This window comes from Pyricularia grisea, chromosome VII (assembly GCF_004355905.1).
Source record: "Pyricularia grisea strain NI907 chromosome VII, whole genome shotgun sequence".
Taxonomy (NCBI): Eukaryota; Fungi; Ascomycota; class Sordariomycetes; order Magnaporthales; family Pyriculariaceae; genus Pyricularia; species Pyricularia grisea.
This window is the reverse complement of record NC_044975.1, coordinates 3366419-3382528: the sequence shown is the minus strand read 5'-3', so window position 1 is coordinate 3382528 and position 16110 is coordinate 3366419. Positions and strand designations below refer to the sequence as shown.

Below are 16110 nucleotides of genomic sequence, written 5' to 3'. Positions count from 1 at the left end.
TTGAACTCCGTTATTGCCAAATTTTATTATTTATATTTTTCAAAGATATCCACATCAGTCTCCTCTTAATGATAACAAAGTCGGTAAGAGACTTCATTCCGTAAGCCTCCGCTGTCACCGAGCAACAGTAAACGCTAGTGATGATGGCCGGGTGGTGGATTGCTCCATATCATTGGGCAATGACAGTGATCTCACCAATCGATATGGCAAGCATACGCTACAGAACATTTTACATGTTCCAAGAGCGACGGGGGCTGTAATGCGCCTAAGCGACGGGTTGTTATCTGCCCGCGCAGAGGCGATATATTGTGTTATATTCCCTCCTGGTCTCAGTGAGCTCAGCAAGCTGCGCCAGGTAATCCTCCAACATGTCAGACCAGACTTTGGAGAGACTTTTCGTGGCGGGAAAGAAAAAGCCAGCAGGCGATATTTTCATTATCTTCATACCAGTGCGGACCAATTTCCAAAAAAAAGACACTGTTCTCTGTCACAGGGGACGCACCGTCATACACACCTGCATCGTGGACCGCGACTTGCCACGGCTTCAAAGGTTTGCTGGCTGTCATAACAATTCGAAGCCAGCTTCCCGCAACAGCTTCCCACTCGGAAGCATAGGCCTACCCTGCATGGGAAAGGGCCAGAACAGAGGGTTGGCCATCCTCCCAGCTGAGGCTGCGGCTGCAACATTGAGACCCTTGTCCACGCCCTGCGCCGTCGTCGTATAGCTGACATTGCCTGCAGCACCATTTTCGTTGCCCCAATCGCAGATGAAATCCTGCTCCGACATATTGGGGGTGAAGAAGTTGAGACTTGAAGTAACAGGTAGAACGCTATTTTCAGTCTCAGGGGTTGGCACGGCGCGCTCGTCTTTGCCGTAGACCTCGATATCATCAATATTCCACTTCTTGGCCAGATGACGCAGTATGTTGAGCGCCTGTTCGGCGAAATGGTGGCAGGGCGCCATTTCTGTTAAGTCTGCTATGCCCTGCTTGATGGCTGCCGTGACCTTGGGATTCATCCTGGCTACGTCGACTTCGGGCCTGGATGGTGGTGGGCCTCCAACCGCCGAGTCGGAGCCGTTCAGGGAGGTGTCCCGAGAACTGGTGCCCGTGCTTGGTGACTCGTTTGAGCCCTTATCAGTGGTCGCGGTTGCGCCTATGGCTAGGTGCATGATGGCCGAGGTCAAAACAAAATAAGGTACGAACGAGGGTGTCCGTCGGAGTGTATATAATTGTGAGTACGATCGTAAAAGGCCTGAAATTGCGTCTGCTGCCTGTGCACAGACGTCGCGGGGCGTAACACTGGACCCGATTATGCGCAGCTTGATGAGTGGCCTGAAGAGGAGTAATATGGCAAAGTGGTAGTACATACTTGAAGCGCATGCTGTCAGCAAGCGTCAAGACACTCCAAACAAGCCCGGCTTCTCATATCAGGTGGGGAGAACTTACTGAGCGAAGAGCACCGAGGGGGTGAAGTTGGCGCCAAGCCGTAGCACTTCTGGTATGTTGGCGTACCAGTTGAGGAACTCGGTGTAAATGCCAAGCAGGTCACGCGCCGTCAAGGGTCGGCCGGGGGAGTGTAGGATGTATAGGGCCTGGTGAACAAGCTCGCTGAGCTCACAGAAGCACTTGTACACGGAGCGTACGTTGGATGGCTGTTCAAACGACTTTTGTAGACTCGTGCCTGTCCATCATTCCATGTAATTTTCGAGTCAGATTTGGAAGCCAGGAAATATTGCAAAGCCAAGAAAGATTATGGCGCTTCTCCAGTTTTCTCTTCTTCTTACCATCTTCTGTGTAGGGAATCCAGAGGGACGCCTCAATGTCGTCAATGATGCCCGGTTTTGGGGGGAGTTGTAAGAAACACGACACTTGTGGCAGTGAACCGGTAGCCAGCGACCACGCACTAAAATTCGAAAGAAGTAAGAAACGGAACCACACAATAAAGGTACGACAAGAGGTGCGGAGGGAGTTTCCACTGACTGATCTAGCGCAAAGGCGCCCCAGAAGGTTGCAGATTGGACGGCGATCTCGGCGTCGTCACCGTCGCCCCCATCTTGAATCTTGTGTAGGCCCATCTCGATGGCTAGCTTGATGCTCTGCCCGGCGTAAAACCAGCTCTCCGAGTCTCTCCCGCAGCTGGCCTCCCTTATAGACATGATCCCGAGCGCCTGGATGGTAGTAAGGCTGTGGTGGTTCTGCTCCTCGTAGAGAAGCCGCTGACACTCTTTGAAAAAGTGGTCCCCCGACGTGTGCGGGTCGTCCGGGTTCGCGCGCGTCTGGGGCTTGCTCGAGAATCGACAGCCCAGGGCCATTAGGGCATTCACCAAGACAGAAGAACAATACCTTTGGCGGCCCTCCTGGAAATCCTTGACGAAGTGCTCTTTGCTGAGCGAGGCAAATGTGGGATACTCCCAGCAGAAATAGAGGGCGAGTAGATGCTGCACCAGCGCAATGTCGGCCGTCAAGCTCGTCCACGTCTCAACGGGTATCCTCGAGTCGGGGATAGTGGGTGGGAGGCCTTGGTGGAGCACACGATCCCGAGCCTCTGGATCTCCCATTTCCTTGGCTTCCCTATCCCCAAGACCATCGACCCAGGTCCCGACTCGCGAAGACTGGCCCCGACGCTCACCGCTCCAGCTCATGGCGTCTGCAGGAGATTCGCTCGGGGCTGATTGTGCCGAAAAATGCCCACCCCAAGGACTGGCTGGTTCCCTGTCTTGTCGCAGCCCGCTTGCCGGGTGAGCCGAAGCAGGACTCGTGGCCCCCTCCAGGTGAGGGCCTGCCGGAGCTGTCGCGTGAACACCCGCGTGAGTGCCGGAAAACGTGGGCACGGGAGTGAACCCGGAACCGGGGCCAGTAGGGCGGTTGAAAGAAGGGGCGGCGCCACCGCCAGATGGCAAGGTCCCGCCAAGCCATTCTGATATCGACTCGACGGACTGGCCGTTGCGCAGTCTCCGCAAGACTTCCTCCCATTGTCCAGGTACCCCAAGGGCCGATAGGACGCTCTCATTGTTACGTTGCTGACGGCGCAGTTGATCGATCTCGGCTCTCAGGTACTCCTTGGACTGCCTGACAGGTATCTCGTAGACGCACTCGACGTCCTTTTGGGCCTTGCATCGCGAGCAGGGCGCCTGGCCATCGCACTGAATCGATCGGGATGAAGAAGAGTCAGCTCGGCCGAGTGTAGAATGCAGCAAGAGACTGTGAAAGGGAGGGGCTGGATGTGCAAGACAGAAGCAAACTGAATTGGTGGGTAGGGGCTACGGACCTTTGCGCGCTTCTTGCGGCACTCAGTGCAAGCGTTTGGGGTGACGATCCCGGGCCCTCGCTTGCGCTTAGATTGTTGCGTCGTCGGAGCAGCGGCCGGGCTCGGAGCAGGATGCTTCCCGGATGAGGTGGTGGCCGGACCGGACGAAGGAGTGGCAGACGACTCGGCGGATGCTTTCGGGCTCGTGCTGGTCGTCGTGGTTTTCGCATCCTCATCCATGGGTTCGGTCGGCTCCATGTCCATAGCACAGTCTTGGCGCAAACAAAGGAGCCAGCAGCTCGGGAAGGTTGAGGGTCGCGATTGGGGCCAAGAGCAGCCCGCCTGGCCCAAAAATGACACGAAAAAAAAGAGAGAATTTTATGGATCGAACCGGCCGTGCGTCATCCAGAAGCCTGCGCAGAGAAAAGGCGGATGGTGAGGGACGGGGTTGAGAGCTTGCTGAAACATGCTTGTGCCCAAAGCAAGCTAAGCTTCGCGGTTACGAAAAAAAGGCGCGCTATGGCAGTCGTGGGCAAGGCGACACACCCGACGGACGAAGTGTTTGTGTATTTTGAGGAACGAGTATCCTGGCCGGTGGGTAAGGTGATGGTGTGGCTAACTTCACGCAAACAGACAAATAAGTAAGTATTACCTAGATACACCTTCCATGGTACCTGGGTAGATAGGTAGGTACCTTTGATGTACGTCAGGCAAAGCAAGGTAGGTAGGTGACGTAGGTAGGTTGAGGTAAAAGCAGTAGGGGGCGGGTTGGTATGGATGTGGGGAGGAGCTTAAGCTTCGATAGCTACCTTCCTTAGGTAATAAGGTAGCTTAGCTTACAGTACTTCCTGCCTACCTTAGGTGCCCAAGGTACCTAACTTTAGTGTGTACTGGACATGGGACTGAATACTTACACTATGGTGCATCTACGGTACCTACGTGAGAGGTTGAACCAGTCGCGGACGAAATCAAAAATCAGATCGTCAGAAGGACTGCATGTTGCCCTTCACTGATATAGCGGTTGCGTCAGAGTCCTTCCATTCGTTGCGGAAATTTGGTCGCGCTTCTGCTTGCGGATGCTGGGTGGTGGAGGTCAGGCACCTACCTATTTGAGGCACCATGCCTTTTTTTTTTTCTTCTTTTTTTTTCTTTCCCGGGTTAGACCCGTAGCTTAGTGGTGCTCGCGCTCGGTATGGGATGTGGTCAAATCTTTGCGCTGCGCGATGCTCACTCTGAAGAGTGTAATGGATGCTGGGAAAGCTACCATTACCTGGGTACCTTGCCTTAACTCAAAAAGTGCCGTCTAGGTGGGGACAGTTCTGAACCGAAAAGCCGCTAGGAGAAGTTTGGCCGAGGGGTTCGAAAAACGTTAGTACGTCCTGTATCCGTATGCAATTGACCCCAGGCTTGGCCCCAAAATATCCGTCTGATGGATATTTGCTTCTTCCTTCCTTCTTGTACAGTACACTTTCGAAGTACACAAACAAAACAACCAAAACAAAACAGCGCGTCTTCCTCTTTCTTTGTGCCTTCATTAAACGTTTTGCTTCTCTGTTGATTTTCGCGCCCCATTGCCTGCAGGTCCCTGTCAGCGCTTCACACGACAATAAATTGGCTGCCCCGAATTTTCTGAATTCAACATGACGCAACCTGTTCCGCCGCTTCCAAATTACCCATGTGTAGCGAAGAGAGGAGACAGGCGACAGGACTTGGCGGGGTGAAGCTAGGAACCAGGTGGGTCCAGTCGGTACAATCCCGAGTCGATTTGATGGACACACCCAAGACAACCAACCAAACTTCCATCGCTTCAAAATATTCATCTTGTTCTACGTACTGTACTTGCGGATGTAGAGCCTGATACTGGTTTTGGAAACATCCCCAACCTATGGATAACTCGGGGGCTTGCAAATCTTGGTAATCGGTCAAGTTGATGTTAATCTGAACTGCCAATTTGCTTGTCTGCTTGAGGCCATAAGCAAGCCAAGGTACGGTAGGTAATTTGCCTCATAAACCCAACGATCCTTGACGATCCTACAGGGTATGCACCTTTTGGAAATTTTTACTCCTTTTCATGTCCAATGGTGGTGGCTTGGGTTTGTGGGAATACGGAGGACGAAGGTTCCCCAGGCCCGGGCTGGAAGATATACCCCACTCGCTAATACGCGAGGTATTATCGAATTTCGAATTACTTTGAATATAGGTACTCGCAACTTTAGCAACCAAGGTACGGTATCGTAGGTACCTACTTTAGTTACCTGCGGTACCCAGGGATTTTCAGCTGTCTTCATGTACCGCGAGATGGTTGCCAATTCGCATCTCCTTTCATCAACCACCCAACCGCCCAAGACCTAGGGTATGTGTGAAGAGCAAAGTCCTGATTACTTCGGGTATGTGCACAAGCTCCCTGGACGTGGCGAGCATTGAAGGCGGTTCCCACCTCGAAAAAAAATCAATCTCAGCAGACAATGAAATAAATCATGTGTTTGTTGTACGTTGTAAATAATTATCTAGGTACCTAGGTAGTCTGCTATGGTTCTATCTAATTCGGCAATAGTACTACATCCATCCAATCCACCGTCAAAGCGACCCCTGAAGAGGTCCCGGAGCAAAATCACCGGCAGACACATTGAACTAGGTTGTTGATATAGGCCCCTTTACTCTTATTACCAAGCCCCTCCATTACTCTCGATTCGGGGAAAAAAAAAAAGCTTTCTTGCTACATGATGTTTTAGACTACATGACAAAATGCGTTAGCCTGCGTGTCCCTGTAATCACATGATGCCCCCTGGCACATACTTCACTGTCATGCACTACAGCCTTGGATTGATTCAATGGAAATGCATATTGCCATGTTTGTTTGTGCGCTTTTCTGACAGAAGCTGTGATTTGCACCTGACACAGATTTGTGCCGTAAAAGGGTGCATCGAGCTCGTGGTACAACAAAAAGGGACAAATATCAAGCATTTAAAAATACACTTGGAATCGTCAAGGACATCAAACGTGTATAAATGACCGTGCGTCCATAATCCCTGACCCTTCACTAGACAAAAGAAAAGTTGAATCAGTAGAGCTTAGTCGGGCTCCTCTTGCTCGGGCTATAGGCGCGAAACCGATCCCTATCACGATCGCGCTCGCCCTTGCTGGGACTCCTCCGGCTCGTTGGCGTCTGTACTGGCATGATGGCCTTGACATCAGACTGCGGCGACTCATCCGTTTCCGAAGCGTCGTCTTTGAGAAAAATTCCTCGCCGCAGGTTCTTGGGCGTTACCGGCGCCCAGATGAAGGCCTGCTTCGGATCCTGTGATGGTGGGAACAGGGGCTGCGATGGTGCTGGGGCGCTGGGTTGATGTGGTTTGACCTCGGAAGCCATGGACTGGCGGAACTTGCTGTGACCGAGATTATTCGCAAGTAAGAATATGATAATCAGAGAAAGGATGAAGCCCTGGAAAAATATTTGGTCAGCTTGGAGATTATGACCAACGACGTTCAAACCATCACGACCGGCGACGTCTTTCGACAGGTTTACATACCCATGCCTTGAAGCTGAGAACGTTAAAGAATTCGTTGATAGTGATGGCCATCTGCTTTGAAGATATGGCAAGGCTCTTGATCTTCTCCGGATCCTGGTTCATGCAAATCTCCCACTCGTCGCATACCACACCTAGCGCCGGCAGCCTGTCTACCTTGGGCGCGCATCTGTTCTTGGTGTACTCGTGCGTGCACGCCTCCATCTCGGCAAGCAGCTTAGATCTTGCTTCACTGGCCGCATACCTGAAGTCAGCCAAGATCATGTGGCCCATGACAGCAAAAGCTGCAATGCCCATGAGCGCGAAACTCAGGTTGACTGCGAACTGGATCCACCAAGACATGATAACGGGCGCATTGGGGTGATCGTGTATGGTGGTGAGGAAATTGCTCAGCCATCCAGGACTGTTGCGCCGCCGTTGCCTGCGGCTGTTACCACTCCGGCCACCTTCACGCGAGCTGTCCTCATCATCCAGGTCGCTATCGGATTGGTCCGAGTCTGCATGCAGCCGTGGACGGACGCTACCAACATCCCTGTCTCCAAACTGTCTCCTGCGCTTTCTGACCCTATCGTGTGCTCGTGCGTCCCTGGGTCGTGGGAGCTCCCCACGTCCTGAGATGTGCGCGGCAGTGCTCCGAGTTGGCGAAGCGGCGAAAAGGTTCTTGGCCCGTGCGGGCGTGATGGTCATCTTCCCAAAATCATCGCGGCTGTCTGGTTCCGGAGTATCGTCCATAGCAGCTTCTGATATATCAGTCAAGGCAGGGCTTGTCTCGGCGCCTGACATCTCGGAAGCCAACTCGTCGACACGACGTTGCGGGGTCGTAAAGGCGGTATTGCGGAAGGGTGTCGCTCTTGGGTGGTTCTGAAACGAAGAGTTGAAGATGGAGGACTGGGGAGGCTTTTGCGCCTGTGTCTTGAAGGGAGAGTCAGTCATGGTAATGTCTGGCTTCGAAAACGGATTCGGTCGCATGCTGGGGTATTGTGGTGGTGCGGGACTGGCAAAAGAAGCTGCATGAGGAGAGAATTTTCAGTCAGTTTTTTTTTTTTTTTTTTTTTTCTTTGCGCGCCGGCGTGGGAATTAAATCTGTGTGGTCCTTTGTCGCTGAACTTACAAAGTTTTGCACCGCGCTGGGAAGCCTGAGCAAATGGACTGGTGGCATCGACCGGCCCCTTGTTGTTGTGGTACTCCCAATCCATATGCCCTTCATAACTACGTTGATCACTCATGGTGGGCGCCGTTAAACAAAAGATCAAGAAAGAACCAGTCCCTGAAATGTCCAGCAAACAGCTATACTTCACCAGAACAGAGCCGGAGAGTGTGAATACAGTCAGCGCAAGGGACGGTTATGCGAGACTGAGAGTGTTGCCGTGGACGATAGCGGGCTTTAGGTAGTTAGTTGGTTGTGTGTAGCTAACTTCATACCATGCAGGGCAAATGTGGGCGGCCATTAAAATGCAGCCGTCGTCGGTGGCAACAAAAACAGCACAAAACATTCAAGTAAACATCCAGAAGAAGCTTGGGCCACACCACCTCAAACTCTGTCTGGAATTATTGTGGAGAAGCCATGGACAAGTGGAGCGTATGCGTTGAACTTGCCAATCGCTATCACCTCCGTCTGAGCGACCTTGATTGATGGAGAGGCACGGAGGTACCTTTTACAGGTACTACGAACACCTTACTTGGACTTCACCTCAAACGAGAAAAAAAAAATCCATCGCGACTCCAACTTGTCTGTCTTCATCAGCCAAATCACGCATTCCAACTATCGCTGTCAAAATACAGAGGTAGCCGCATACCAATCTCATTAAATTGAAAGGAACCCCAGGTCGATAATTTGCAACTTTTATTCGAAACTTGGACGCACAAGCAACTTTGGCTCATGCCCTATCGCTCTGAGCGAATATAGTCGCAGCCAGCATTCCCTCATTTTCTCCTGGCTTCCGGTCGAACAGCAATGTCAGACGTTGATTCAGAGACGGCCGGGTCGCCTCGGGCCCCTCCCAAGGACGATGAACAGATCGATGATGGCGGCGAAGATTCGGACGTCCTCTCCGACATCGACGAGGGTGTCTTTGAGGAAGAATACAATCCTGACACGGCGCGTGTGGAGGAGCGCGACTACGAAGATATCGCCAAGAGCCTGAAGGCATCAAAGCGGAAGCGTGGGGAGGGTGAAGCACCGCCGAAGCGCAAAACACAGCTAAAGAAGCGCCGTACTGTCGAAGCCGCCGCCGACGATCTTGGTGATGCCGCAGGCGGTTCAGATGATGAGAATGGTTCCAGAAGACAACGGAAGTCCCGCATGGCTGGCGATTCTAGACGGGCCAAGGCAAAAGAAAAGAGCCCTGAACCCGAAATTGATGAGTCCACCTTGACTCCCGAGGAGAGGCGTAAGCGGGCGCTGCTAAAGGCTATGGATGCTGCCGCCAAAGGTCGCAGCACCAGGCGGCGCAAGAAGGACGAGGTTGTACGTATATACCCGGGGATTCTCTCAATTGTTTCAGTGCCGTCATGTCCAGCTGCTAACCATATCTGTAGGACCTTGAGGAGATGGCCGATGAGGAGATAGCAGCCCTCAAGATTAGCATGGAGAATGCCTGCGTGGCTGACAACAAGGCGCGCGAGGAAGGCAAGCCCGCTATTGAGAAACTGAAACTTCTACCCAAGGTAGTGGCCATGATGAACCGTAACGCCATCCAACACGCCATTCTCGACCCCGAGACAAACTTTTTGCAGTCACTACGCTTCTTCCTTGAGCCGCTCAACGATGGCTCCCTCCCAGCTTACAACATTCAGCGTGAAATCTTCACTGCCCTTCTGCGACTTCCGGTAGAGAAGGAAGCGCTTTTGAGTAGCGGCATCGGCAAGGTTGTGCTATTTTACACCAAGAGCAAGCGCCCGGAGCCAGGTGTGAAGCGAATGGCCGAGAAGCTCATAGGAGAGTGGAGCAGACCTATTCTCAAGCGCACCGATGACTTCCGGAAGAGGCATATCGAGACTCGTGAATTTGATTACGCGTACGTATTCGACCCTACTGTCTCTATCGTCACATGTCTTCTATCTCTTTGCCACAGATATTCGTTTATTCATCTATTTTTTTTTCACTTACTTCTTTTCTTTTGCTAACCAGACTTCCCACAGTGCCGCAAAGCAAGCACAAGAAACAGCTTCCTATGGCAGCTCACAGGCGGCAACCCTGCCCTCGCGGCCTGCCGGCCGGTCCATCTTTGAGGAGGAAATCCAAAAGAAGCTGGCGCCCAAGAATCCGTACCGGACCGCAGGCACAGGTCTGCAAAAGACTTACACTGTCGCTCCCCAAAGTACCTACAATGCTCCTGGCGGCGATTACCGCCCTATGGGATCAGGTGGTCTAGAGGCATTCAGGAAGATGACCCAAAAGGGCAAGAAGAAGTGAACATTGTTTTTGAGGAGGCGAGCATTGTGATTTAAACGTTGTTCATTCCAAGGCTGTGTGATCTTGAGAGGAAACCTTCTTTGCAAGTTCATGTCAAGTGTCACCCATGACCTTCAAGAACGACTATTTTTGGGAACCGAAAACCTCTAGCCGACGCTGAAATTAAAAGGGGTATCACAGAGTTTACACTGAAGTATCGTTTCCCATGAGCGAGACATACATTTTATAGAAATCATAAGACCTCAGGTCACCATAAGTCCAGCTCAGCCATAGCTGCCTCTTCGTCGTCGAAACTACTCGTTTTGTCCTGCGTCTTTTGCAATGGCGCTGGGTTCTGTTTCAGCACACCTTCGGCCTCCGCTATTAACGCGTCCAGGTCGTCATCCTCGTTCCCAAGATCAACCTGTCCCTGTTCTTTCCGAGTCCCAGATGAGCCGTGGGATATTGTGTGCATTTCTGCCTCCGCCATGAGCGCATCTAGGTCTTCTTCATTTGGGGAATCATTTGCGTGTTGTGACTCCGTACCAGTCTTGGACGGTCTTCCAGAACCGAATAGACTCCTGGCCACAGGCGCTGGGTGGCTTGTCGAAGATTCCGCCTCGGCCATCAAAGCTTCGATATCATCATCGTCTGGCTCTCCAATAGTCCTGATAGCCTTGGGGGTGGCATCATAGATTTCGCCGAGATCATCACCGCCGAACAAGTCATCCACAGTATTGCTACCCCCTCCCGGCACACTAGATATGTCCTTGGTTTGCCGTTTTTCGAAGATTGGAGCTATCCTAGACGACTGCGGTTGCGCTGCTGGAGCATTACCAATCTCGGCCTGTTCGTCATTGTAGGGGGCTAACATGTTGGGCTTCAGGTCATTGATCCAATCTGTGCGTGCCTTGTGCATGGTGGTCTTGTGGCCAGCCTTCTCTACCATAGCCAAGGCATCGAGAAATTTGGCCTTGGGGAAAAGGTCGTCGAGCCAGAGTTGGTAGAAGGATAAAAGTCGGGCCGCGTCTGAGAACTCGTGCCCCTTGCCCTTGAGCTTGAGTGTTCCTGCCCGCTTACGGAGAGCAGGTATTCCCTTATCCGAGAGGAGTCTGCATGTTTGCGTTGATGGCAGCATCAAATGTTAGTTTCGATGAGTGAGGGAGCCAGAAATAGAATCATGTCGAGGAAACTAAAGCGCACCGTGTTTCATCGAGTTTGACGCGCGGGACTCTAGCACGCTTCGCAACAGAAACCTCTTCGTCTATACCCAGACCTCCGTCTGGTTCATTGCGTTTGGCCCCGCCCTTAGTCTTGGGGCTCTGATTGGGAGAGTTGGTAGGCGAAGCGAAGGGGTCGAAGAAATCCTCATCGTCGGGAAGGTAATTGTCGAGGGCTGGAATAGACGGCTGTTTTGCTTTAGAGGTAGACATATTGGAGACACGGAGTTTTTTTTAGTTTTTTTGTTTTTTTTGGGGCGTATGGGGGGGTTTTTTTTTTTAAGGCGATTAGGTTGGACTCTTTATAAGACTTTTGTTTTGATGTTGGCTGATGCTTGGCCCGTGATTAGTGAGAGTAGATACGCAAGGTACATACCTAGACCTAAGTTGGTATGTAAAGTATTGGGTAAGATAATGGTTACTGGCGATGTTGATGCATGTGTGCAAACGCGTCTTGAACCACAGACGCGTAAAGTGCATAGCAAATGCAACTCTGCGGGGCAAGAACTGCGCTAGGCTTGGCATGCGTGCATTGGCTCCCGCCCGACTAATTCAACACCTAACCAGCCAGTTGCTGCCTGAGGCAGTGAAATACCAGGTCGCGAGCTAAGCTTCCGATTCCCTTTGGTGCAATTAAGCAATGACGGCGAAGGGGACGACATAGAGAAATCGACCAACCGAACACCGACCATTGTTCAGCCAGATCTTCACAATGTCGATTGACAGCACGGCACGATATGTGCCCAGCAAGACGCTCCCTAGCGAGTATCCGGTAAGTCAATCGCTGCTTGGAGAATGAAGACAGACAACCGAGCCAAGGCACCTGCTAATCGTCAAACCAACAATACCTACTACAGCTCATAGACAATGACCCGTACGTCCCACCGATTCGATTCTTCTCCAGCGATTGAAACATAAAAAATAAACTGGCCTACTTCTGTCGTGATCCTTGGCTGACTCAATCGCTACATCGACTACTACAGACACTTCAAGCGTGTTGTCTCATACGCGAGGCCATCCGATTATGCGGTCGGTGCTACTGCGGCCGCAGCCGGACCCGGTCTTCTTGTCCTGATGGAGAGGATCTCGCCCTCTTTGGTCGGCAGGGGCGGTTTTGCCCAGGCAATGAGGCTTACGGGAGCCGTTGGAGTCACGGGGGGTTTCCTCCTCTTCTATCAGAGATCTTGCCGTATGTCTACCCTTTGCTATATGTTTTTTCTTTCTGATTTTCAGGGATTGAGTTGCCGACGCTTTTTACCTATACAGTACGCTTCTTTGGCATGTCGGAGAACTCGCGCGAGGTAGACATGGACATGCGCGAGATGGTGGACAAGGTCAAGAAGGGCGAGCCACTGTACGGCGTGTCGCAGCTGACGCCCAATATGCAGGGTGTCGCGGCCAGGCAGTCGCGTTACTCGGCCCTCTTCCACGAGGTTGTGCCGTGGTTCAACTTTGTGAACCACAACCAGCATGGAGTAGACACGGCCAAGTACTACAGGCAGGCTGAGCGAGAACTCGCAGCGGAGGGCAAGGTGTTGAAAGAGTCTTCATGAATTGGATACGACTGAGACCATTCAAAGCTTGGAAAGAGCTCTGCGGGTGTTTTGAGAGATGCAACGGGCTAAGGACAGCAGGATTCGATCACGAAACGTCACGCCACATCAAATGAGGCGAACGACGTGCGTGCTTGCTGACATGATCCGAGTTGTTATACGGGCATGTGTGGTGCCAACTATGTACATATACACCTTCTAGATGCGCCGACATGAAGCCTGTCGACATCTACAGAAGGCAACACAAGAGTGAATTTCATGTGTCTTTCGGCGAGTCTTTGATGGCCTTGAAAGGATTGACCCCGTGCAAAAAGAATAAGAATTGGTATTAGCATGGCCATTTCAAACCATAATATTTATCATTGGCTGCCACTTGATGTCGGGTAATTATCTGATTCCGACGCAGTCTGTGGTGCGACATGATCCAGGCGAGAATGCAGCCCTGTAAACATGAACAATCTGAGCCAAATCGACTGAACAATCAAAAGATAGAATCAGCTTTGAATGTAAGAGGAATGGGATTTTTCTTGTGGCTGTCATGATTGTGTGACTGTTATTGTTCCTCAGCTTCCTCGGTCACTTTGGGAATTGTGTGACATATTCAAAAGCGGAGTTCGGAAGAATTTAGGATTTTTTTGCCAACCGCAAGATCCTTGCCTTGATTGGACTCAGCTGAATCCTGATTTGATGCGTCAGTTCCTGCCATGGAATTGGTAGGTCCATGTCAACCCACGGGCAGTTTGCGGCGAGTTTATTTGAAATCTCGTTACCTGACTAGATCAGTCCACTTCGCTCCGGCGCAAGATACTGAATTCAGATTACCTCCCATTGATATCTGGACCGCCCCAATCGGGCCCAGGGATATTCATTTCTCCCGATCCAGGAATAAAAGGGGGCGGAATCTGAACGGAGTAGGTATTTCGTAGGCATTTACGGAGGGAGGTGCAATGGAAGTGGCGCAATTTCGCCCAAGTGTCCGGGACATACCTTGCCTGGCCCAGGTCCCATCTAATGGCATCACCATTAGATCAACTATAATTTTCCATGACGCACTTTCTAGTTTTGTTGCTCACATTGCTAAACTCTTTGTTCACACCAACTCAATCCATACCTAGGACTAGATGGTTCTAGAAATCAATAACGCCAGAGTAATTAGCAACCAGTTCCAATACTCTATAGTTTTCTCATTACATTCAACAAATCCAGCCACAACAAAGCAACGACGACATGGCGGACCAGAAAAAGACCATGCGGGCTTGGCAGCTCAGCGGCGCCGGGGACGTGGCCAAAACCCTCAAGCTCAACGATTCCGCTCCCTACCCTTCACAGCCACTGAAGAAGGGTCAAGTGCTCACTCAAGTCAAGGCAGCAGCCATCAATCCTGCCGACTACAAGTTCCCCGCCATCCCCGTTGTTGGTAGATTGATTGTCAGTGCCGGCAAGATCCCTGGCATGGACTGCGCCGGCGTTGTCGTCGAGGCAGGTCCCGATGCCGCCTACAAGGTAGGCGATCGGGTCTTGGGCCGTGTAGACCCCCGTGGTGGTCAGGGTACGCTGGCCGAGTATACGATCCTGGAGCATGAGGGCAGTGCCAAGATTGCCGATAACGTCTCGTTTGAAGAGGCAGCTGGTGCAAACACAGCCGCCTTGACGGGTATGCAACCCATCGCCGCCAACATCAAGGAGGGTTCGGGCGCCAAGGTTTTTATCAATGGCGGCGCCGGTGGCACGGGAACTTTTGCCATCCAGATTGCCAAGCAGCTCGGCTGCCACGTCACAACCACGTGCTCTACGGCCAAAGCCCAGTTTTGCAAGGACCTGGGTGCCGACGAGATCATCGACTACAAGACGTCTGACGTGGTTACGGAACTCAAGAAGAAGGGGCAGGTCTTTGACCTGGCAGTCGACCTCGTTGGCTTTTCGCCTGGGAACTTGTACACCAGCTCGCCCGACTACCTCAAACCCGAGTCCAAGTATGTCGCGGTAGGCGGTGCTGCCAACTCTGCTGTTGTCACGAGCATGGTCAAAGGGTTGGTGCTGCCAGGCTTTCTGGGTGGTGGCAAGCGCAAGATGGAATTCTACATGACGGCCAACAACCACAATGATTTGTCCCGGATATCAGATTGGCTGGCCAATGGCAAGGTCAAGACGGTGACTCACAAGACATTTCCTTTTGAGCAAGTCAAGGAGGCTTTTGCAGAGTTGAAGACGGGCAGGGCGTCTGGTAAGGTCATTATTACTGTTTGATGGCGGGTGATGTGTCGAGTGCTTTTGATACCAATTTGTTAACTGTCTGTATTTCATGAATACCTTTGTGTAATTAAACCATATATATTTTGCAGTGTCAGAATTTGCTTCACAATCAGTACGTTTTAGTTTCTCGGATATGGAGAACTGATTCGATCAAGCTTTCTACACCTTGCTAGGCACCAATTATTGTCATTGTTGTCATTGTCCTCGGAAAGTCTTTGTATGGACTGATAGCAATACAGCCGTCCATTGTGTTGGGGATCAACCTTTCTTTTTTCTGCTTCATAACAACACCATTGTTGAAGGTTCTGGATATATCACAATGCCTTGCCAAAGTGAATGGAAGTGCATAAAGATGTGATTTTTCCTAGACTTCAGAGTCGTTGTTATATCTTGTTAATAATCATCAATCCAGCGCACATTTATCATAACAGCAACCAGTTATAACCAGACACTCAGGATGTGCGTCAAGGCTTGCGACAAATACACCTGCGGGACCCATTCCTTCTCAAGGTTGATTCGCTGCGACAACGCCAGGCTTACTGGTAGAGTGACTGATGCCGAAAACGTCTGCGAAAGGGTGGGAACAGTTTCTGTGAGCATCGAACTCTCTTGTCCCAACCCAGCATGTGCGGCGGCCATGGACAAAACTCTGAAGTCCGCCGGCAATACTCACACTCTGTGTAATAGTGAGGGCAGCCGTAACAAAGCGGGTGTTATGACAAATGCTGCAGTGTTAAAGATGCTCAAGGATGCTGTGAGAAGACACCCGGCAGCCTCGTCTCAGAGCTACCTCCTGTGCGCATGTTTATCACAAGGCTGTGGCTGTTAGGGTGTCTTCAGCGGTGGACATTTGCCTTGACACATAAATCTCGATGGAATGTTGGCTATATAGAGGGACTCCTCATTCTGAATTG

General features: G+C 51.4%; 6 protein-coding genes across 6 annotated transcripts; 3 read left to right on the top strand and 3 right to left on the bottom strand.

Moving 5' to 3' along the window:
* Positions 1 to 106: 106 nt before the first annotated feature.
* Positions 107 to 3858, bottom strand: PgNI_10990 (uncharacterized protein). The gene is made up of 5 exons (XM_031130964.1): positions 3271 to 3858; positions 1983 to 3145; positions 1787 to 1905; positions 1449 to 1683; positions 107 to 1370 (listed from the first exon to the last, which is right to left on the bottom strand). The coding sequence occupies exons 1-5, from the start codon at positions 3511 to 3513 to the stop codon at positions 563 to 565; spliced, it is 2568 nt and encodes an 855-aa protein (XP_030979955.1). The 5' UTR covers positions 3514 to 3858; the 3' UTR covers positions 107 to 562.
* Positions 3859 to 6087: 2229 nt separating this feature from the next.
* PgNI_10989 (uncharacterized protein) lies at positions 6088 to 8154 on the bottom strand. The gene is made up of 3 exons (XM_031130963.1): positions 7888 to 8154; positions 6780 to 7783; positions 6088 to 6691 (listed from the first exon to the last, which is right to left on the bottom strand). The coding sequence occupies exons 1-3, from the start codon at positions 8000 to 8002 to the stop codon at positions 6311 to 6313; spliced, it is 1500 nt and encodes a 499-aa protein (XP_030979813.1). The 5' UTR covers positions 8003 to 8154; the 3' UTR covers positions 6088 to 6310.
* Positions 8155 to 8730: 576 nt separating this feature from the next.
* Positions 8731 to 10191, top strand: PgNI_10988 (uncharacterized protein; the record flags this gene model as incomplete). Its single annotated transcript, XM_031130962.1, has 3 exons — positions 8731 to 9243; positions 9315 to 9793; positions 9918 to 10191. The coding sequence occupies 3 exons, from the start codon at positions 8731 to 8733 to the stop codon at positions 10189 to 10191; spliced, it is 1266 nt and encodes a 421-aa protein (XP_030979687.1).
* Positions 10192 to 10438: 247 nt separating this feature from the next.
* PgNI_10987 (uncharacterized protein) lies at positions 10439 to 11603 on the bottom strand (the record flags this gene model as incomplete). Its single annotated transcript, XM_031130961.1, has 2 exons — positions 10439 to 11282; positions 11374 to 11603. 2 exons carry the CDS (start codon positions 11601 to 11603, stop codon positions 10439 to 10441), a joined length of 1074 nt encoding a protein of 357 aa, XP_030979806.1.
* A 424-nt stretch (positions 11604 to 12027) lies between these two features.
* Positions 12028 to 13218, top strand: PgNI_10986 (uncharacterized protein). The gene is made up of 4 exons (XM_031130960.1): positions 12028 to 12162; positions 12248 to 12264; positions 12374 to 12579; positions 12657 to 13218. The coding sequence occupies exons 1-4, from the start codon at positions 12103 to 12105 to the stop codon at positions 12941 to 12943; spliced, it is 570 nt and encodes a 189-aa protein (XP_030979807.1). The 5' UTR covers positions 12028 to 12102; the 3' UTR covers positions 12944 to 13218.
* A 952-nt stretch (positions 13219 to 14170) lies between these two features.
* Positions 14171 to 16025, top strand: PgNI_10985 (uncharacterized protein; the record flags this gene model as incomplete). Its single annotated transcript, XM_031130959.1, has 2 exons — positions 14171 to 15167; positions 15628 to 16025. 2 exons carry the CDS (start codon positions 14171 to 14173, stop codon positions 16023 to 16025), a joined length of 1395 nt encoding a protein of 464 aa, XP_030979808.1.
* Positions 16026 to 16110: the final 85 nt, after the last annotated feature.

Coding starts and splice junctions, on each gene's coding strand:
- PgNI_10990 (XM_031130964.1), bottom strand. CDS start 3,513: ATGGACATGGAGCCGACCGAACCCATGGATGAGGATGCGAAAACCACG. Junction 3,146..3,270: donor GCCGCAAGAAGCGCGCAAAG/GTCCGTAGCCCC, acceptor CGATCGATTCAG/TGCGATGGCCAGGCGCCCTG. Junction 1,906..1,982: donor GGCGCCTTTGCGCTAGATCA/GTCAGTGGAAAC, acceptor TTCGAATTTTAG/TGCGTGGTCGCTGGCTACCG.
- PgNI_10989 (XM_031130963.1), bottom strand. CDS start 8,002: ATGAGTGATCAACGTAGTTATGAAGGGCATATGGATTGGGAGTACCAC. Junction 7,784..7,887: donor CCAGCGCGGTGCAAAACTTT/GTAAGTTCAGCG, acceptor CTCCTCATGCAG/CTTCTTTTGCCAGTCCCGCA. Junction 6,692..6,779: donor TTCTCAGCTTCAAGGCATGG/GTATGTAAACCT, acceptor ATATTTTTCCAG/GGCTTCATCCTTTCTCTGAT.
- PgNI_10986 (XM_031130960.1), top strand. CDS start 12,103: ATGTCGATTGACAGCACGGCACGATATGTGCCCAGCAAGACGCTCCCT. Junction 12,580..12,656: donor CTTCTATCAGAGATCTTGCC/GTATGTCTACCC, acceptor TTACCTATACAG/TACGCTTCTTTGGCATGTCG.